The 20,888-nt window shown below is 43.4% G+C and overlaps 1 protein-coding gene across 1 annotated transcript in view; it reads left to right on the top strand.

Moving 5' to 3' along the window:
• Positions 1 to 20,888, top strand: part of LOC306695970 (protein sidekick-1-like) — a gene marked incomplete at both ends in the record, with an annotated part of 206,754 nt that overhangs the window by 110,513 nt on the left and 75,353 nt on the right. Inside the window, 2 exons of the mRNA XM_079159429.1 lie at positions 12,176 to 12,202; positions 18,589 to 18,694. Coding sequence (XP_079015555.1) covers positions 12,176 to 12,202; positions 18,589 to 18,694 — 133 coding nt within the window. The remainder of the gene's footprint in view (positions 1 to 12,175; positions 12,203 to 18,588; positions 18,695 to 20,888) is intronic.

The following is a 20,888-nucleotide window of genomic DNA, read 5'->3' as shown; positions in this document are numbered from 1 at the left end:
GGAAAGACACAACCTTGAAGCTAAATTAATTTTACACACTGAAGATCAGCAGAAAATTATCCTGCAAGTATTTTGATAATTATTATTAATTGAAAAGATTTCCGAGTTCTAGTTTCTCAAATGTGGAGGATTTGCTGCTCTTTTCTCTTTTACTACTGATGCTTGAACAAATCATTGGTAAATACTCAGCTAGTGTTTTAAGAAACTGCAAAGCTAAATCTTTTTTAGACAATTTATAGATTTTACAGTATTGTTTGACGGATCCTCACCCATGTTTTTAGCTGATAAACAATTGAGATGTTCTGATACCATTTTGTCCTTCCCGATACTGAATCAGATACCATAAGTTTAGTGATGTTTGGTGTAAACTGTCAAGAATTGTTTGCTTTGATTAACAAAAAAGGCTTTGTATTAGTAGTTGTAATTAGATATTATAAGCTGCTTAGAGCTAGTGTTGAACAGGAAGTTCCCTCTCTGATATCTATCAAAAATATTTTAACAACAGTTATAATTCAAGTAAGACTGCATTTTACAAGATTTCATTTCAACACATCATAATAGAGTTACAATTGACCTTTTACCAAAGCACATTTTTTTACTGAATAGAGCTTCACAACGTAACTTAATGCAACATCCGTTAATGTTAGCTGTTAGCGCCATTATTTAGCCAAGCAAGACTGTGCTGCCCACCGGCTGCTAACCGCTAAGCTTAACTAGCTAAGCTAGCTAAGCTTAACTGGCTCTTTACGTAGATTTGTTGTTCACAATGTAGCATTATCAGGAAAAAACAAGTGTGCACGTGAGTGTTTGTCCACAGGTGTGTATTACTAGTTTGCACATGTTCAGTAATTATATACATTCACACTTTACAACTCTTAATAAACAATACTCACTCCGCTCAGTACCTCAGTTGTCATGTCTACACTTCAGAGGCAGCAACAAGCGAACACTGACACTTATTTTGGTCCTGCATTTTGTGCATGCGGTTGTCTTAAGGCAGCCAGATACAGCAGTTTCTGCAGACACCGATTTGAACAATTTCATTTGAAAATAAGAGATAAAAGAAAACACCACATGGGCTTCAGTGTGTTCAGGCTTTCTTGCCAAATAACTCCAACTTTTTGCACAGTAGCCTTCGTTCTGTGACCATCTGTGATAGCTCTCGAATATCAACACGGCTAGAAAAAGCTTCACTTTTACTGTTGTGGTTCAATGAGGACATTTCTTTCAGTTGTAGCTGGAGTAAAATTGATTAAAAGCTGAATATCAGTGTTTCTACTCTGTGCACTATGCATTGAAGTAAGCATGGTTGGTACTTCATATATTACTTTCTTTATTGGCCTTTCGCAAGTAAAATTAAGTTTTTCAGCAATAAACTGGGCTAAGCCCAGTGGTGAAGCCCAATGGTGAAAGGTGGTTCCATAATTATTTATATGCCGTGACAAATCTACGGTCCAGCCCAAGTCAACATTTTTGAAGAGATTGCGTAGGAAGGCTGTGTGCAAGCTATCCAAAGGCTAGTTATGTAGATAACCATCCTGAAGGTCACTTAACAAAATCACTGATGCATTTAATTGCATGTAAACCTTAGAGAATGAGTACCAGTATGCTGGAGTCGGACACACTTCTGTAACCTGCAAGGTTAATTTAAAAGATCTAACCTTGTGTGAGCACTACAACAATCTTTTTGTATCGGAAGTCTGGTCGTTTAAAGTCTACGGACGTGGAACACACACACACACACACACACACACACACACACACACACACACACATACGATCATACAAATAGGCACTAATACTCAGTGTTTTTTTATGAAGAGGATTGGCTAATGAATCAGTTCTTTGATTAATTCCTGCTACTACTGGTTCTGTCTGGAATTATTATATTCAATATGTCAGTTGCAAAGGGATCAGACTCGCCTTGATCCCCGTCTCCGCTCTCTGTCTCAGTCCCTTCTCTGTTTCTCTCTCAGCATAATGAGGCTCCTCTGTGGTTTTATAATTAAAACCCCGTCGTACGGACAGAGAGACGGAGTGATGGAAGGATGGACTCACGGACTGTCTGTGTCAGCATGACAAGCAAACTGTGTGTGGCTACGTGTGTGTGTGCTCTACTTGTTACACCTAGTTATGGATTCAATTGCATGCGTGTTTTACAGCATGATGGAAGACATTAAGACGGATGCCCATGTAGAAGGTTTTGACGGAGCATTTCGCAGTCGCGCGGCCACTTAAACCGTCTACAAATCCGAATAAAATACTTAATAGACCAAAAGAAGGCAACGGAAAGGCAGGTAGTGAGAAAAGTGTCCGTTGGGAGAGGAAGGAGGCCAAAAGTCGCAGACTGGATGGGACAAGTTTCTAAGAATCAATGAAGGAGCAGAGGTTGAGGAGCTAGAGAGGCCAGAGAACAGGAGCAGGGAGAAGCTGTAAAAGTTATAATTTCACGCGGGTTTTGTGTTGATGTGTTTGTTCAGTTGAGAAGTTCAACAACACGCAGAGGTTTGGGTAGAGCGAGGCAAAGAACGTAGTTGATGCACCATCTACATCTGCACTTCCCCAGGCAAACACTTAGTAGGGACACCACCTCAGCTCCCTTACTGAGATGAAATGCACGAGCACACACGAGATGCAGAATGAGGTGTCAAGTGCGCAGATCAGTAGCATGGGGCTCGTGATTTTAATGATCCTGTCAGTCACACCGCTGCTCCTTATGGCCACATCGCTGTGCACCCTGCAACCCAAGTGTGTGTGTGTGTGTGTGTGTGTGTGTGTGTGTCAGTGAGTGTGCATGAACAGTAATATTGGGAATAGGAGTTTCAGTCCAGCTGAAGCCTCATGTTGGACGCTGCGTACATGGAGACAGACGTTTTAGTTTCCCCACTGCGTTCAGTACTGGTGCTTCATTCTGATGCTCATCGCTGTGTGAGAGTACGCGAGGCTTCACGACTCCAAACCGAGCGACCCGACGGGATACGCTGTTCATATGCCAGCTTGAATCAGCACACACTGGCTATATTCAGGCTTTTCATAAACAGTTTTCAGAGTATCCCGAATATAAATGAAATATTATTGTGCATGCGAACACACTGATTGTCTCTGTGTGCCAGAGCTTCCTGCTGGGCGTAACAGGTTATTGGAGCAGCAGGCCAGTCAGCAGATGTTAATTTGAAGCAACAGAAGTGAAAGAGAGATTTAGAGGGGGGGGGGGGGGGGGACAGAGCTGGTGACTGATGGGGAGAGATTGGATTGGTGGAACAGAAGGAAGATAAAGGAAAATTGGAGGGGAGATGATGAGGTGCTGAGGAAGGAGGATTATGTTCAGAGGCCGGAGGGAGGGGGCAAAGAGAGTGAGGTGATGGTGTCGTCGGTTGCTTCACTTAGCAATATGTTTTCACATTTACATTTTATGGAAATTCAGTGTAGAATGTGTTTAGTTGTGCCTGTGCCTCAGGAGGCAGAGCACGTTGTCCACTAATCGCAGGGCTGGCTCCTCCTCTCCATTTAAGTTTAAGTGTCCTTGAGCAAGACACTAAACCTCAAACTTAATTCATTCCTCCATCAGTGTGTGAGAGCGAGAGGCAAATTGTAAAGCTGGTTAATGCGCAAAACTCAAATATATGACAACCCCACTCGACAGAAACTAAATAAAACTCAGTCTTCGTTAGTCTTTCCACTGTTGTTTAATCACCAACTCTGGTTTGAGAGTACGAACCCTGTTTTCCACCAAGTGTGACACGCCAGGGGAAGAAACACGGACAAGCATACTCATCAGCTAATGGGAGTCTTATCAGCCATTTCAGCAGAAGCAAAGCTAATGAACAAGAAACCCATCAGATTTACAACATAAATACGTTTAGGCTGCATGTGTGTGGTATAACACACAAACAAGGTCACACAATTAACTGCAAAGCATCATTTAAGAGCTAGAACAGACACTTAAAGATATACCTTGGTTTTGTAACAACCAGGTTCCAGATGACATTGAATCTTAAATCACAAGTCAATATTGATATAACATTCATTTATGGCCCAGCTCTATATGTGTGTGTGTGGCAAAGCTATGTAAGTAAAGTGCTAATTTGAAATGCATTATGATGATTCATAGAGCCAGTACTGTGTCTCATTCTCGCACCAATAAACGCACACATTCACATCTACGAACAAATTAAGTTCACAGTTTTAACACAAGCACACAGATATCCCATTTGTTCATTAGTTGTTGCACTGACACCACGGTCTGAAAGACTGTGTGGGTGGTGCTTTAGTTTTCACTGGACTGTCATCATTTGTTAAAGCCTCGCTAAAATGAAGCCACGTTTCACACCCATTTGCAAACTCACACACACACACACACTTCTGTATGACTGTGTGTGTTTGTCCTCTCGTCCCCTGCGCTATCAGTCTGTACGTTAGGCAGTGGTTTTATCTGAGTTTCAGGGCAGAACAAAGCACTCGCAAAGAATTAGTGGAAGAAGAAGAGATTAAAAAAAAAGGAGAGATGAGGACAGAGAGGGATCGGGTACCGGGAAGTCAAACAAAACGAGATGAGCCGTGAGCAAGGGCAGAGCTGGGAACGCTTTGAGGACGATCGAGATAGATGGCAAGAAAGAAAGAGAGGCAGAGTGTAAAAGTTGAAGATTGAGAGAGGATGCTGAAAACAGGAATAGATCAACAGGGCCTTTAATCCCAAAATAGTTTCCGCCCTTCTCCGCCTTCTTCCTCATCCCTACTTACCGCCCCGCCACTCCCTTCCTCCCTGCCTGGTTGTTTGAGGTGATTGAAGAAAAGAGATGTGTGTAGCCTCCACGTATACGACGCACATACAGCAGTGTGTGTGTGTGTGTGCATGGGGACACATTGTGATCCACAGACAGACGGATGATGTCCATTACCAGGCCGTGCTGTCCGGAGTCAGGCGGAACAGCTGCAGCCAGATCTCACTGATCTATCACTGTTCTAATGAATCAGTTACAGCCAGGCCCGACCAATCGATCTCTGAGCCACTTAATCAGCTGAGCCATTATTCTGACAGAGACCCTAACCGTTCTTGCCCACATGAGCGAGCGCTTTACATATATTCATGGGCATAAAGACCACGGGCACGCACACACTTATACATACTGACACTGAGTCAGTCAGCGTGGACGTGAGCTTTTGTTTGTCCCAGCAGCGTAAATGAATATACTCTCATAAGAAGTAAACGAGATGAGCGTTCAGGTAAACAGAAACAATGAGCGAGTGAGATACTGTAGGACATTTAGATAATTATAAAACGATTGGCTGATCTGTTTCGATTTCCTGTATTAGGGGCATTTAATCGGTGTCGGAATATTGGCCTCTCTGATGTGAGGATTGTTCTGCATGATATCATTTTAAATTGGTCATTTTGGGGTTTTGAACAATTGGTCTAACAAAAAAAAAAAAGCAATCTGATGGAGTCACCTGGAGGACAGGAGAGTTTTGATGGACACTTTGCACAATTATCTGACGTGTTTTAGAGTAACTGCCCGCGCCACATTACTTTTGTTGATCAGATTCTAAAAATGGTTTGGCCACGGTGGCTGTTCGGACCAAGTTGGACACCTCTTCGAAATGTAATGTTTTGACTTTGTTTCGTTCCCTTTTTCCTTTAGATCGCAGTATAAATTAGCAAGACTGACTCGATAATTGAGTTTCGGTCTCACAAGTTCAATATGTGCTTCCCTCTTTCTGGCTTCAAAGACTATAAACCGACTGTTCCATGTCAGTTTTAGGCACGTCAGATGGTGCGATGAGCGGCTGCTGGAAATGTATGTCACCAACTCTCACGCAAATGTCGTAAAACAATCAACAAGCATTGGCATTGGTTGGTTGTGAAATGTCAGTTTTGGAAAGTGAGTCTGAGATGAAATGTAGATATTAGCAGTAGCATTATGCTGGCTTGGTTTCTGATTAGTTGGTTTGTAAATGTTGGTTCTAGAAATAATCCTAACTTGCAGCTCTTAAGAATATATTGTATTCTTGTGTGTGAATACTTTGATATCATATAATGTGGGTTTTTCCGAGGGAGTTTCCCAAAGGGGATTCTCTAAATCCTTCGTATAATAGTCACATTTTTACTCCACTCCAAAGACTTTGAGTTTCTAAGTGAATGTCTTAAAGAAGTGCCCAAAGAAACCCTCCATTGATCTGACACCTTCCTGCAGACTTCGCTGCCATGTTGTGTGTAAATGAATGGACTGTGTCAAAAGCAGCAGCCACGCAGGGAGCAGCGAATGCTTAACTGGAAAAACACTTGTTTCTAAAGGAGGCACTTCAAAGTCAGCATCCTCTTATATATGAGGCTTATTTACTTAAGCCGAGGGTCTCTTAGACCCCGTACTTAGACCTCCAGTCTTTTTGGAAAAGAGATAAGGAGTAGAGAGCAGTGTTGTAACGGACCGCAGTTGGTTCGTGAAGAAAATTGCCTGGAACCTTGTATACTAGCTGTTATAACAAATTAATAACAAACACGATCTGCATCAGCCGATAATATGGCTCATCGATGATTGGCAATCAAAAAAAAGATTTCTAAAAGTGATATTTTCCCTGCTTATCCGATCCGTGACTCGAAACCGCCATACTCTCCGAACCGCGAGTTGTGTGATCCGTTGCTGACAGTGAAGGAGGAGAGTGAGATGAGTCAGTACCCTGCAGCATACTGGATAAAGAAAAGGAAACGAGGAAACAACCTGATTTAGTAATGATGCATCTCCTCTTTCTTGTCTGTCCCGGTCTTCTCCATCCGGTATTTCAGCCGGAGGTGGTAGATACACAGCAGCACCACATCGCTGCCTTTTAAAGCCCCACCTTCTTGCTTCAACTTTGTCATGTCGTCCCCGTGTCTTTCATCCCTCACGTCCTCTCTCTCTCTCTCTCTCTCTCTCTCTCTCTCGCCTTTTAATATTTCTGCAAGATCAGAGGCTTCCTATGTTTTTCTCTCTGTCTCTTATCAGAGGTGCAAACTTGCAGAAGCGGCACTCTTCTGTTGAATTGGAAATGATTTCTCCTTTTTCCGTGCCATCATTAGGCTCACACTATGAATTCAACATTTACATTTATTTCCCACTGAGAGTGCCATGTAATGACACATGGCACTCGGGTTATGTTTTGCTTTTACATTCCCCATGTACTTCTATTGTTTCTTTTTAAGGTTTTTCTTTTTTTTATCAATTTCAATGACTCTGTTTTATTCACCGTCTCATTCGTGTGCTCTTTGTTTGACTCCTCAGGTGATAAGAGGTAATGTTTAACAAGGGATCGCTGGGTTTTTTATCTCGAGTGCAGGCATCTGTTTGGGCACAAACAAAACCTGAAGTCTGGAGAGAGGCGATGACAAGAGAAGAGAGTACAAATTATGTAGAGAAAAAGGAAGAAAGGCGGGGATAAGCTAACCTTTTTTTTCTTTCTGACAGTGAGCAAAGAGAATGTCAAAACCTGGTGACATTTGGGATTCTAAACAAGGATGATTGACACCAACTTTTACCTGCATGTGTATGGGAGACTGGGCTGTGTGTGTATGTGTGTGTGTGTGTGTGTGTGTGGGCATGACTGACATGGTAAATTGGAAAGGTCAGCTGGTGCTAGTGTTTTGCTACAGACAGGCAGACAGCAGGAAGATGTAACCTTCCCAGAGTCCACATTTATGGAGAGAAGGAGAATCTGAGCAATGGATGGGATTGATGAGCAGAGCGTAGGGTTGTGGAAACGCTACGATGTAACACGTAACCCCGCTCGCTGCTGTTTATATGCTGTGTATAAATGATAACCCTCCTAAATTCTGCTCCGTTTTACAAAGTGGGACAGACTACTGGGGGAGACGAGAGGAAAGATACAGATCTGGGTCCGTCAGGAGTTTCTCCGAGGTCTGAGGTCAACTCTCCAGCCAGCTTATTATTTTACCAAACACTACTGTGTGTGTGTGTGCGTGGACGGGGTCCACGCGTCCTTGTTTTTGTCTCTGTGAATGTGTCAGGATTGGAAATTGGAGTGTTGCATTTGTATGGCCATTGATATGAATTTCAAATAGGTGTGTGTCAGTGTGTGTTTTAGGGCGAGATAAAGGAACAGAGTGAAGGGAGAGTGAGATTGACAGCGTAAATTGGAATGGTAAGGGGGGTTTGGGGGGTTGAACTCTGGGTTTAAAACAGCCGAGAGAGAGAGAGAGAGAGAGAGAGAGAGAGAGAGAGAGAGAGAGAAAAGACCCAAATGTGTTGCTAAAAAAAAGAGAAAGTATCCTTTTGCTCGGGGAAGTGTGACAGTAGATGGGGAGAACGAAGCGAGGCTAAACAGTAGAATAGATTGTCACCAAAGGCAACAGGGTGCCTGGTTGTATGTAGATGGGAAAGGAAGCAAGGAAAGGAAGCAAGGAACACCCGGCGGGGCTGGTTGTGTGTCGAGAGGTTGGGGGGGGGGGGAGTCATGGAGGGTATGGGGGTGCTGCAGCAAATAGGTGAGTCACCTGCACAGGTCAGCTGGGATGGTAACACGGCGAGACACGACACACATAGCAACAGCAGCCTTTACACACGTGGGAGGTACAGCACACACAACACACAGATACTGTACTTATTCCCCTGCTGTACGCACACAAACACACAGCAGACAGAGGACACGGTGACCTGCTTGTCTCTCGGCCCTTCAGGCAGCTGAGTGCCCAATAGGTGAATCCATGAATACAAATCATACTCAAGGCCGAGACACACTTAGGCACACGCGAATACTTTCACATCACCTCAGACTGTATTTTAAACACATCACCTTAGATCAGCCATGACACTGAGAAGTGGCCTGTTTCGTATCCAGTTAGAGTCATGTACCGCCATTAAATGCAGCAAGCTGGACACACTACAGAGCCGCACAGCTGATGTGAGAGACCAGATGTCACAACACCTTTTGGAGTCCAACGCTGACAAAGCAGAGGTGGTTATCATCGGCACTGAGCGACCCCGTGATCAAGTCCAGCCACTGCTGTGTCCCCTTATCCCAAATACCAAGTTAGTGCGTTATCTCTCCGACAGTGAGCTTAACTTTGGACAAAACACAAAAACATTGGCACAATCATTAGAAATATTTCCAAGATCAGAGCAATGTGATCTTTTATCAAGACAGAGAATATTATTTATGCTAGAAATTCCCCGATTGCAATTTGCGTGGCTGATTTATTTGTAGCGGTTTGACCTATTCCCATTTGTTTCTGCTGATTCCGATGTTCTTACTTTCTAAGAACTAAATAACTGACAGCGTACACAAACATATTCGTACATTTTCTTTCATGGAACATTTTAATTGAATTGTATGTTCATAATACAACATTGACAAGTAAACCATTTACATTTGCTGCAAAACTGGACCAAATGACAGGACCTTCTCTCACTCAAACAAATCTCCAAATAAAAGTTCTCCAGATTACTGGACAAATAGAATCCAACTGGAAATGAGCTGCAGCACACTTACGTATATTCCACTTTATCTAACAGGTTTTACCTTCCCAGAAGAAACCAATACAGTATGTGATGTAATGTTATAAGATCCAATCTGCCCAACCTGCAAGAACCTGCCAGGAAACCAAACCCAACCCGCACACTGCCAACTAAATGCATTATAGTAGCACCTCTGTTAAGAGCCCTGAGACAAGACTGATGGATCGGTGCATGTCTCCCTCACTGCTTTACTGGTGTAACGCTTTGTTTACCAGCCTCAGCTCCTGGGATGTAGCGAAACGTCATTGCAGGACTCTGCAGCCAGACGTCTGACGAGGACCAAACGCTTTTCTCTCATCACCCCAGTTTTGGCCTCCGTGCACCGCTTACCAGTATATTTTGGGATCCTCTTTGAAATCTCACTCATGGCTTACAAAGGCTTTACAAGGCCCGGCACCAGAGTACATCAGTGAACTCCTTACTGTCCAAAAAGGCCTCTTAGCTCTGCGGGGTCAGGCGTGCGAGCTGTTCCAGGGTCCAGGTTAAAGTCAAAGGGCGATGGAGCGTTTGCTGTGCTGGCAGTTTAGCTTTGGAACCGTCTCCCAGTTTGATCTGCTCACACTGTTTCTGCTGAAGACAACCACCTGATTTTAAGTGTATTTTAATAGTAGCACTTGTTATACCTTTTGGATGATTTATATTTGAACATTACTTTTAATACGGTGTTTTTAACTGTGTGCTTTGTATTTTACTGTTCTTGAGCTTTTCCTTTTATATTTGCGATCGCATCCTTTTTCCTTCTTTTATTGACGTCTATGTAAAGCACCACTCAGAAAAGCATCATCGGCCTGCACTACCGCAGTTGTCTCTGCAGTGAAACGCACATCGATAAACACATTGATTAACACAACAAATGATACCAGGCGCTTTTTTTTTCCGCAACAGCGAGGGAAGTGAAAGTTACCGGGAAAATGTGTCGAGCGGATTCAGCTCTGCGAGCGCCAGGCGCTTTGTTGTGAGCACACACAAACGTTCTAGCTCACGCTCGCTCTGTTGTCCCCTGACGTCCCCATTGTTTCTCTGTTCCCGTTTGAAACTGAAGATGACTCAGTGTGACACATCATTTGAATACACTCGCAGGATGGCATGCCCCCAAGACCAAAGCCTTTCTGTTTGTGTGTCAGTGGGCAATTGTGTGTGTGTGTGTGTGTGTGTGCGCTGACCCTCTTTTTAGACTCTCCAAAATAATAGTCTTCTCAACACTGCTACTTAACAGCACAAACTGTGCTCTAGTTAAACGGCTGTGTTTACAATGGGTCCGGGCAGCGTGCCTTGATCTGTACAGAGCGGTATTGAGCTTACCTGTGCGTCAGCGTCATCTGAGCCAAGCTTTTTTGGCCCTGATCCAAGCGAGTCTACTCTCTCTAGTGGATCGTCTCACATCAATTTCAGGAGTCACATTCTCCCAGTTAAACTTTCACTCACATCATATCAATGATTTAGCTTTATAAACTTTATAGTTTTTGAACCAGGACCTCCAGTATTCAGAGCGAGCGGCGCTGTGTGTTTAATCATCATTCAGGTAGATAGAGAGCGTTGTCTAAATGAAGGTCTTCTTGATTTTAAACATGATCTGATTTAAAAAAGCTATTCATCTGAGCTTTAATGCCGACTTTGAGCATTCAATTTCTGATACGCTCTGGACACATTTCAATTGATGCCAAGAAGCCATGAGTTTCCATAACAACCTTTGTTCACAACAGATCAATCTTTATTTTGAGCAGAAATAAACTTCTTGACCCCCATCCCTCCGCTTTCTTTCAGTACGTTTTGATTGCAGCTTTTGTTTTTCTTCCTCGTCAGCTTGCTTGCTCACTCTTCATCACTTGCCCCATACCCTGTGTGTGTGTGTGTGTGTGTGTGTGTGTGTGTGTGTGTGTGTGTGTGTGTGTGTGTGCGTGTGTGCATCTATTGAATCGGCTGAAAGAACTTTGTGCTGATGCTGATGTGATACGTCAGAATCTAAATTAGGCCCTGGACACACATTTTTCACCACACACACACACACGCACACACTCTCGGAATCAAAACACACATACGCACAAACACACAGCCAGTGTTCAAGAGTTGAGTGAGTGTCTGAGCGGCTGAATAGCAGCGTGGAGGGGTTGTGTATTGATAGATGAATGGTGAATGTAGATTTTTTTTCTGCTAGTAGAATGTCAATGCCATCATTTTCTCGCAGCCTACAGTCTTGCCACCTCCAGACTTCTGACAGATACAGGGAGAAAGGCAGAGTGGGAAGATAAAGGGGGAGAAGAAAAGAGTGAATGAGCAAGACAAAATTCGGTAGCTGGCAGTTGATGGATGGGCTGCAAACAGCTCGTCTTCCTCTGGACTCCATGATAACATGCCGTTCCCTCTTTCTCTCCGTCTCTTCCTCCCTCTCATCCATACCTTGCTCTCTGTCTCTATTTGTTTTTTTCTCCTCAGAAGAGTCTCCTTTTCCTGTGCGCCTTCTCAACTCTGAGACTCAGAGTTGCCGATTTGCGAAAGCCTGTATTTTCTTGTGCTTTTTAAAAAAAAAACGTGTATTAGCTTAATGTGTCATTTTGCTGCACCCCGAGGAACCACTTGAAATCTAAATTACATATCTCCTGTTTTCCTCTTTCCCCGTCTCCCCTTTTGTCCCACTTCTCCTCATCCCATTCTCTCCGGCTGATGGACAGTTGGCAAGAAGAACCGCGGGTCAACAGGTAAAGAAGCCATTAACATTTACATTATCTTCCCCTTCTCTTTCTCTCTCTCTCCCGCTCTGTCTAAAGAGAGAAATAAATATTGCTGTGACCCTTCACTCCCCCCAGAAGGTCAGAGCTGAGGGCTACTCAGCTAAATGCTTTGCTGCATGTCACATTGGCACAAGCTGTAAAAGATGTTCCACCAGCGTAGTTTCACAGTTTCTGCCTCGTTGCCAGTAAGAAAAACCTACAGCGGCACACTTCTAACCTCAAGGTCAGCCTCGGGCCGGCCAATAATGCAGTGTGATGATATGATGTCTTTCTATGGAATCATATATAAACCAATTTCTCAGAAAATCTGATGCGAATTAATTTGAGGCAATAATACGTCGACCAGACGTCCCGGTGTGTCCAGAGTTGTCCCATATTCAAGCTAGGTGTTTTCAACATTAACTACCCAATTGTCCCGGTTTTCACCACAATTAAGGTAATAATAAACTAGATTTCAGTGCTTACATGGACCCTTATCATGGTTCTGTCCGTCTCATTAGTACCTAACCAAATATAAAAACATATTGCACCACATGTATGAATTAAACATATCGTCTTGTTTGTGTGTCATTGGATCAATGTAATGATGTCGAGGCTGTTCCCATGACACTCGCGACTCCTTTCAGACTGAACCTTTCAGAGTGGTTAGCTGTCATGCCGAAGAGAAAGGCGTCTTTTCTAAAGAGCTTTTTCGGGGCCTTTCGCTTTCCTTCGTAAAGTACTCGGCAATGAAAATGCTGCGTTCTGCACACGCCGCAAGTGTCGGGGTTTGAAAATACAGTCACCCTCATTTCACCCCGATTCCACCTGAAACTGTTTATGCTCTTTTTGCACTGACGTTCTTAATTAAATGAGAAAATACTCGTTTGGGGACGTTACAGCCACTACAGACGGATTCTGTATGAACAGCAGCAGCAGTACTGGTGTCAGCGTTAGCGTTTAAAGAGCCGCGTGGCAGCAAATAGAGCGAGAAGAACAGCGACGGGCCTTCGGATATTGCAGTGGGAAGAGTATTCTATGTTACTGTGGTGGCAGACTCAAATTTGACTGCCTGTTCTAGCTTCTTCGGGAAGCATTTTGTCTGCTATACACATGCTAACTCATTTCCCCCACAGCAGCACTTGAGCGTCGATCACCGAGGTGCCAGCGTTTTCTCTCCGCGACATTTCAAGCAGCTTCCCGCTGCAGAAACAGAGTCAGGGCCAAAGTACTGAGAAATGCCACAAGAGTTTATCTCTGCTGATATGCAAACACTGAGTTACAGAGAACACAGAGAGCTAGAGCCCTGCTATCATGTTCCTTCATGGGCACATACTGTCATTGCTACGATTGTGACAATATTACTTTCCCGACGCAGTTCTTCTTTCAGAGTACAAGCTCTTTGTGAACGCTGGAACGCCTTAGTTAAGAATTAATCCCATGAGCCGCTGTCGTGTGTTGTTGATTTTCAGAATTAATGGAGGATAAAAATAGTTAAGTTTGACTTTTCTTCACTGTACCAAAACAAGTTTGCGAGCATGAAGCAATCGCACATGCCCTTATTCCAGTATAGCGATGATGAAATGTTACCTCATTATGTCATTGTGGGTTTTGTCAAGCAGCTCCCCAAAACAAACGCAACTGATATGATACTCAAAATTAATGAAATAATAATCATTGAGCGCTCCCGAGAGCTCAACTCCCACGCTGCCTTTCCATTACTGCTACATGTTTCTCGCTTCTTCTTCTTCTTCTTCTTCTTCCTCTCTTTCTTTACCGTCTCCCCATCTCCGCCCTCCATCACTTATGTGGCCCGATGACAGAGATAGATGGAGGATTTGGCAGCTGAAGGAAGAGATGAATATTTTAAATCGGGCATCTTTCTCGCTCCCCTCACTGCTTCCCATTGTCTGTGCCTGTCTCCCCTTGGGGCTTGGATCTTCTACTCTTGGTGTGGTGTGGCTTTATATGTGTCTGTGTGTGAGGGGGGGGGGGCATGTCTTGGCTTGTGGTTTCATATTGGCATTCTAAGGCAAGTGTAGTCAGACGGTGACACTTAGCTGTCAGCATGCAGCATTAATGAGTGCAGTGACACGCACAAACACTCACCCCAGTCTCTCTCTCTCACACACACACACACACACACATGCAGTATTCTCAAGACAGATCAGCAAACGGTCACCTTCTCCTCTTTATTTATTTATGTTTACCCTCAAAAATACTCTTCTAAACGCTCTCCAGTTTCTTTAAGTGCTCGTTTCCAGCTTCCTTCTCTGTGCTCTCTCTCTCTCTTAAAGTCTCGCCCTCTCTCCTTCCCTCACACTCGTCCTCTCTCTGTTGTGTATGTCGTCTCAGTGTGATATGTGTTGGTTGGCTTTGAACCCTGCAGACACGTATATGACAACTCTATTAATACACAGTCAGCTAACGCCAGCCTCCTCCTGTGTACATGTGTGTGCGTGTGTGTGTGTGTGTGTGTTTGTTAACCCCTCAGCCAGTCCCTCTGCTCTCCAGGTCTCTGCAGATATTTGTTTGAAAGGCTTAAAACACACAGATCTCCAGCCATCGCACACACACACACACACACACACACACACACACACCCTGACTGACTCACTGACACAATAGGGAGTGTGGAGTGACTGACAGGTTTAATAGGAGAACAAGCTGTAATCTGAGAGAATCCATTTGAAGAGGGATTACATTCTAATCTGTGGATGGAATAGCCTTTCATCTCTCTCTCTCTCTCTCTCTCGTCCACCTCTCTCGCTCTCTATTTATCCATCTTTATCTCTTTCCTGCCCTAATGCTGCACCAATCCTTTTAACCAGCCCTGTTTTTTTTTATCATTCCCATCTTTGATTTAATTTAGGAGGTTTCTGCTTCCATCTGAATACCACGCGCACACACACACACACACACACACACACACACACACACAATTTCTCACACAGCTGTGTCACCTCTGCAGTACTTAACTGTCAATCAGCTGCGATTGCACTGACGAGAGCATTGTAACGTTGCAATGCGTCAGTTTCTCTCTGGTGCTAAACTATACCCACAACCGTGTTCACACACGCAGAATGTCTGCTTTTAACCCCTATCCACATCTCCTTTGATTTATTTTTTAACTGCTTCAACAGCTTTCCTTTTTCTTATCATCTCTCTCTCTTTTATGAAGCTTTTCAGAGCTCCAAGATGTCGTTCTGATATTGCTTTGTTCTACTACAACCCTCCCTGTGTTTTTTTATTTTTTTGCCGCCCTCCTTCCCTCCATCACTCCTACTCTCCCTCTCTCTGCCACATGGTGTTTCTCATTTGCTAAATGAGGAATCCAATAGAGTTAGATTAAACTTCTGGACTCTCTTTGTAGAATCTTTACAGGGAGCCTTTTAGCTGCCACAGCTTGCACGCACACACACGAACTAACATTGTCTGCCAGTTCGAATATTTATCCTTGTTTAGGTTGAGGAAGATTAATTTAACAATCCCTGCTTAAACAACAAAAGGAGGAGATAAGAGGATGATAGGGAATAAAGGAGGGAAGATAGGCGGCAGGGAATGAGAGATACGGACGCGATGAAATGATAGAGCTCTCCCCAGAGAAAGAGGATGTTAGACACACTGACAGAGAGAAAAGAGGAGCGTAGATCACACAACCATATGGCATTTTGCTTTCCCCTCTACGTCTACCATCACGTCTGTCACTCCAGGAAGAAGAAGACCATCTGCACGGTCTCCCCCATCTACATATACACTCCATCCGTCTCCTCCGAGCCCTTTCCTTTTCCCTCCCATGTCATATCAGTGCTCCTGCTGTACTGATTTGTCGGTCGGCTCCCCTCAGACTCAAGGCCCAAGTTAACAGGTTGGGTTCACGTCTCCCTCTGCTCGTTATCGTCGGTCGCTGCTGCCATTAAGGCTCCACTGATGGCTACCACTTCCAGCATAACCTCTGCTTTCCGGAGCGGCTCGGCTAATGGACAGTCTCCTCTTGCTCTCTCTACGTCTACCTCTTCCTGTCCTCCCTCCCGCTGTCTCTGCGTAACTTCCACCCACTCTCCGATGCAACCTATCATTACTTCTCCAACTCCAAACCGCTGAAATTGTAACACACATCGCACAAGATAACAGGGTTTTGTGTATTTATGTACAGAGTGTGTGTGTGTGTGTGTGTGTGTGATGGTGTGTGTGTGTGAGTGTGTGTGTGTGATTGTGGTAAACTTAGAGTGATAGAGACCTCCACTATTACTTCCCATCATTTCACTTATCTTCCCCATTAATGACTCATCCTCCACCTCAAGTTAGAGTGTCAGAGAGTGTAGGTGCCAAGACAGTAGAGTGTGTGTGTGTGTGTGTGTGTGTGTGTGTGTGTGTGTGTGTGTGTGTGCTAGCTTCATGATCCTGCATGTCTTATTTCATGTGACAGGGGGATATGGCTTTTCAGCTCTGTCTCTCCGATTGGAAAAAAAATGACGAAGAGAGAGAGAATGAGAGGGAGGAATAAAAAGCAGCGAGTTAATTACCACCTTCTCCTCTTTCCCATCAAAGGGGAGATCAAAGCTGCTCCTCGCCTCCCCCTGCCTTCCCTCCATACTCCTCTTCCTTACACCCCGACCCCCTTATCAGCCCTAGCCTGTTAATTTGTAGTCCCTACTCCTCCCTTATTCATCGGTTATACAGCCTATCCATGGGAAGCCTAACGATGTTCATACACATAGGAGTAATACAAGGATTCTTGCATTCGGGAAAACATTGCTAAACTTTTTATTTTCCATTGGCGTATTCTACTGTTTTTATACTACTTTGCTGAGCAGATTTGCTCAGCACATTTCAAACTGATAACAATCCTCGAGTGTCCTTTTCTTATGAGAGGCTATAGCCACCATAAATCATACTCACACACACACACACACACACACACAATCATAATCTTGCACACACACACCATACTCTCCTACACACCTTTTAGGGCATAAATCATTCTTCACATACTCACACCACTGTACTCTCTAACCACTGTATTCTCCAAACACTATCACTGTAACTCACACACACACACCATCATACTGTCTCCCGATACATCATTATACCCTGAATGGTAATGTGTTTCAGACAGAACAGTGGCGTCTTTGACAAAGAGTGATATTGTTTATAAGAGAGAACTGTTGTGTGTGTGTGTGTGTACGATTGAAAATATGTCTGGGATAAAAGACAATCGCAGTTTAGAAGAAGTGGAAATAAATGTAGAGTTTCATTTATCTTTGGTTTCAGTCAGACAGACACTGTCAGTCACTATTATCCTCTCAGGGCTCCACACTAACTTTTTATATTGCTTTCACTGCTGCAACTTTTTCGATGCACCAGCACATGATTTAGGTGCACCTTTTGCATTATAATGCATTATGAGTGTTACCATACATATTGGTAATAGTTCGTTTTTTAGTTGTAGTAAATAGTTTTCTTTCTTCTTTTTCTGTCTTCAGGTTATTATGTTCCTCAATGAGGAGTACAGGGCGCTGATTTACACACACACACACACACACACAAACACACACAGAGAGACAGACCTGCTCAATGTCAGGCGCACCAGTGCGATCGTTGAAGATGTGTCGCCCTGATTTTGAACACACTTTGGAGCCATTCTTTCATGTTCTATAATTATTTATAGTAATCTCAATCTAACATACAATCAATCTCTCCTATGTGTTTTTTCATTGAGCATATTTGTGTGTGAGTTCATTTTATTAATCTTGTACGTTGGGCACGATTTAATCACTCTTTCCTGCGTGGCCAAAACATGGCTTCTACTGTCACACTGCATGGTTTGATCACAACATGGTTTCTTCTTGACGATTAAGATATCGTTTTATTAAATGAAGATGAGGGCATCATCATAAATGTTGTGGGGGGGAAAAAGAGAGAAATGACGGTGCTGCGTTGTACAATTGTACTATGAACAGAAAATAAGGAAATGAAGAAGAATACTGGTCCACAGATGGCTGTAAGATGCGGAGAGTGTGGTCCATCTGTTTTCTAGCTGTTTTATCCATATCAGTATCACAACAGTCTCAGTCAAGATGAATAGTTAGCCGTGACATTTAAAATACTACATTTACATTACAGTCATTTAGCAGACGCTTTTAACCAAAGCGACTTACAATAAGTGTATTCAACATAGGTATTCAAGAGAACTACTAGTCACCAGAAGTCATAAGTGCATCTCCTTTTTTAAACAAGCATCTAAGAGCAGAAACCAAGGACACGTGAAAAAGCGTTTGGAAGTGTGAGTGTGAGACGTTGTGTTTGATATTGTGCTGCTGTGTGAGGTTAATGGCCTAAACTGCCTCTCTTGTTTTCTCTCTCGGTCACAGATCCTGAGTCAGAACTTGTGGCTCCGACGATCGTGATCGGACCCAAAGACACAACGGTGGTAGCAGGCAGCAGCGAGGCGACACTGGAGTGCATTGCTAATGCCAGGTAAATATATTTTATGTACACACACACACACACACACACACACACACACACACACACACACACACACACACACACACACACACACACAAACAATTCCTTACTTACTAGACTGCACTGTTTTCTTCCAAGGCAATTAGAGGACACCACATAAACTCGTAGCTCAGCAAGTCTCTCCCCCCAGTGTTAGTGTATAGACACACAGCATACACACACACACACACACACACACACACACACACACACACACACACACACACACCTCAATACCAAGTTAACTTAAACAGAAGTTGGGTCAAAGTCCCATATGAGATCAGCACAGAAGCGAAACACACCCACAAATTCATACTGGCCCATGTCGAGTGTTTCATACACATGCACACACACACACACACACACACACAGAAAATACAGTCTAGTCTGACTCAACAGTTTTTCAAAGCAACAACACGTTCTACAGTTTCCCCTCATCTCTTAGATGAACACTGTTTGACTTCCCTCTGTGTCCCTTATGAGTAAAAAGGCACCTGAGCACTGGCTTATGTGCGCTTCATCTTAAACAATGTAGTATTTGCTCTGAACACAGCATGTAGTGTGTCATTTCACTCGCTCTGAACAAGCGCTTCAGATAGACTCTTCTCTCGAGACAAAAGGAACACTTTACAACACTTCTCCCCCTTATTTATATGTAGTAAACACAGCCGGGGGCATGAGTGCAGTATAGCTATATACAGTCTTAACTTCTGCAGTACCTGCCACAGTGTTCTGTATCACTGACTTCATCGATGCCAGAGGATGGAGAGAGAACCGCAGGGGGCAGTTTGGAAAGCCGCATCTTTGGGTAGCCACAGTTACATTCTAGGAGACACATAAGGGGAAGGTTATGAATATTTATCATGTTGTTATTCGCCTTCAGAGACATATTCATGTGTGGGTCCAACATTGATTCAAAAGAAAAGTGAGGCTGCTTTGACCAGACAAAAGCAAGCCTGAATCATCAGGTGCTATTCAGGTGCTCTGCTTGTTTAAAAGGCCGTATTTAATATACTAACTTCATCTTTTTCAAGGTTTTTTTGTCGTTCAGTCGATGTTAGACACGCTGCTCTGATCTGTTAGAGCTGAAATCCCTTTAAATGTTTCTCAGCAGCACTTGACCAGCACTTGACCACTGGATAGCACTCAAGGAACAGTATGAAAAGTAACCGAACCTACACATTATAGAAGATTGACACATATTATAGGTGTGAAACAATTCTTCGCAGCAGCAGGATCCATTTCCACCGTATAAATATTGAGAAATATGTGATGCAACACACATTTTCATGATAATTAAGGACTATACAGTTTTATCTTATCTTAGTTACGGTCAGTCTTTTTTAAAATTCATATTCTACACCATGTAATTGGGTCCTTGCAACCCACTCTACTGGTATTACAACAGTAGACAAATTAGCTCAGAGACTCCTGCATTTCTTCTGCCAGAAACAACCCTCTCTACAGGGACTATTTCTGATATCAGAGAATCCACTAAAAGATACTCATTCCAGAGAGATAATTCTGCTCCCAGGGGATAACCGAAAGAGAGAAACTATTCCATTGAAGTTTGGGATGAAGTATGATCAGTGAAATCAAGTGCAGTGCTGGCGTCTAAAAGCATCTACTATCCACATCCATTAACCATTAATCAGTCATATGCACCAACGCAGTCCTGCTAGAGTGCTAAAATAATTAGGAGTCTGATTGAAAACAAGCTGTGCCAGTAGATCTAATATTACGGGCCGGAAAATCACTTTTTCTGTCTTTGGGTACATTTTGGGTTCTTTTGTTGCGGACAGGACCCACTGAGTAAGCGTATCACAATGTTGACATATCAGCCAAGCTGCAAGTTTAATTACTTTTCCATCCAATTTGTCACCTCGAGTCGTATCATCTGAGAGAGAAAGCAGCGTGCTCCCAACTGTGTCCAAAGAAAAGGCGAAACACATTCAACGTCTGCCGTTATACTATTTACAGCTGGACTGCATATTAAGTGGATTTGGTTGCACATTCATCCACGATGCCCACTTTGGAAAAGTATTATGTGACTTCTTACATATAATGATATTTATTGTATTCAATTACGTTTACTAAATTAGCCTTATATCATCCAAAACAGCAACAGAAAGTATGTCGCTGAATGTATTATTAGCCCAAAAGT

Source organism: Pholis gunnellus (assembly GCF_910591455.1).
Source record: "Pholis gunnellus genome assembly, chromosome: 5".
In the NCBI taxonomy this organism is placed as follows: Eukaryota; Metazoa; Chordata; class Actinopteri; order Perciformes; family Pholidae; genus Pholis; species Pholis gunnellus.
The sequence above is the reverse complement of the archived record's forward strand: the minus strand, read 5'-3'. Positions and strand labels throughout refer to the sequence as shown.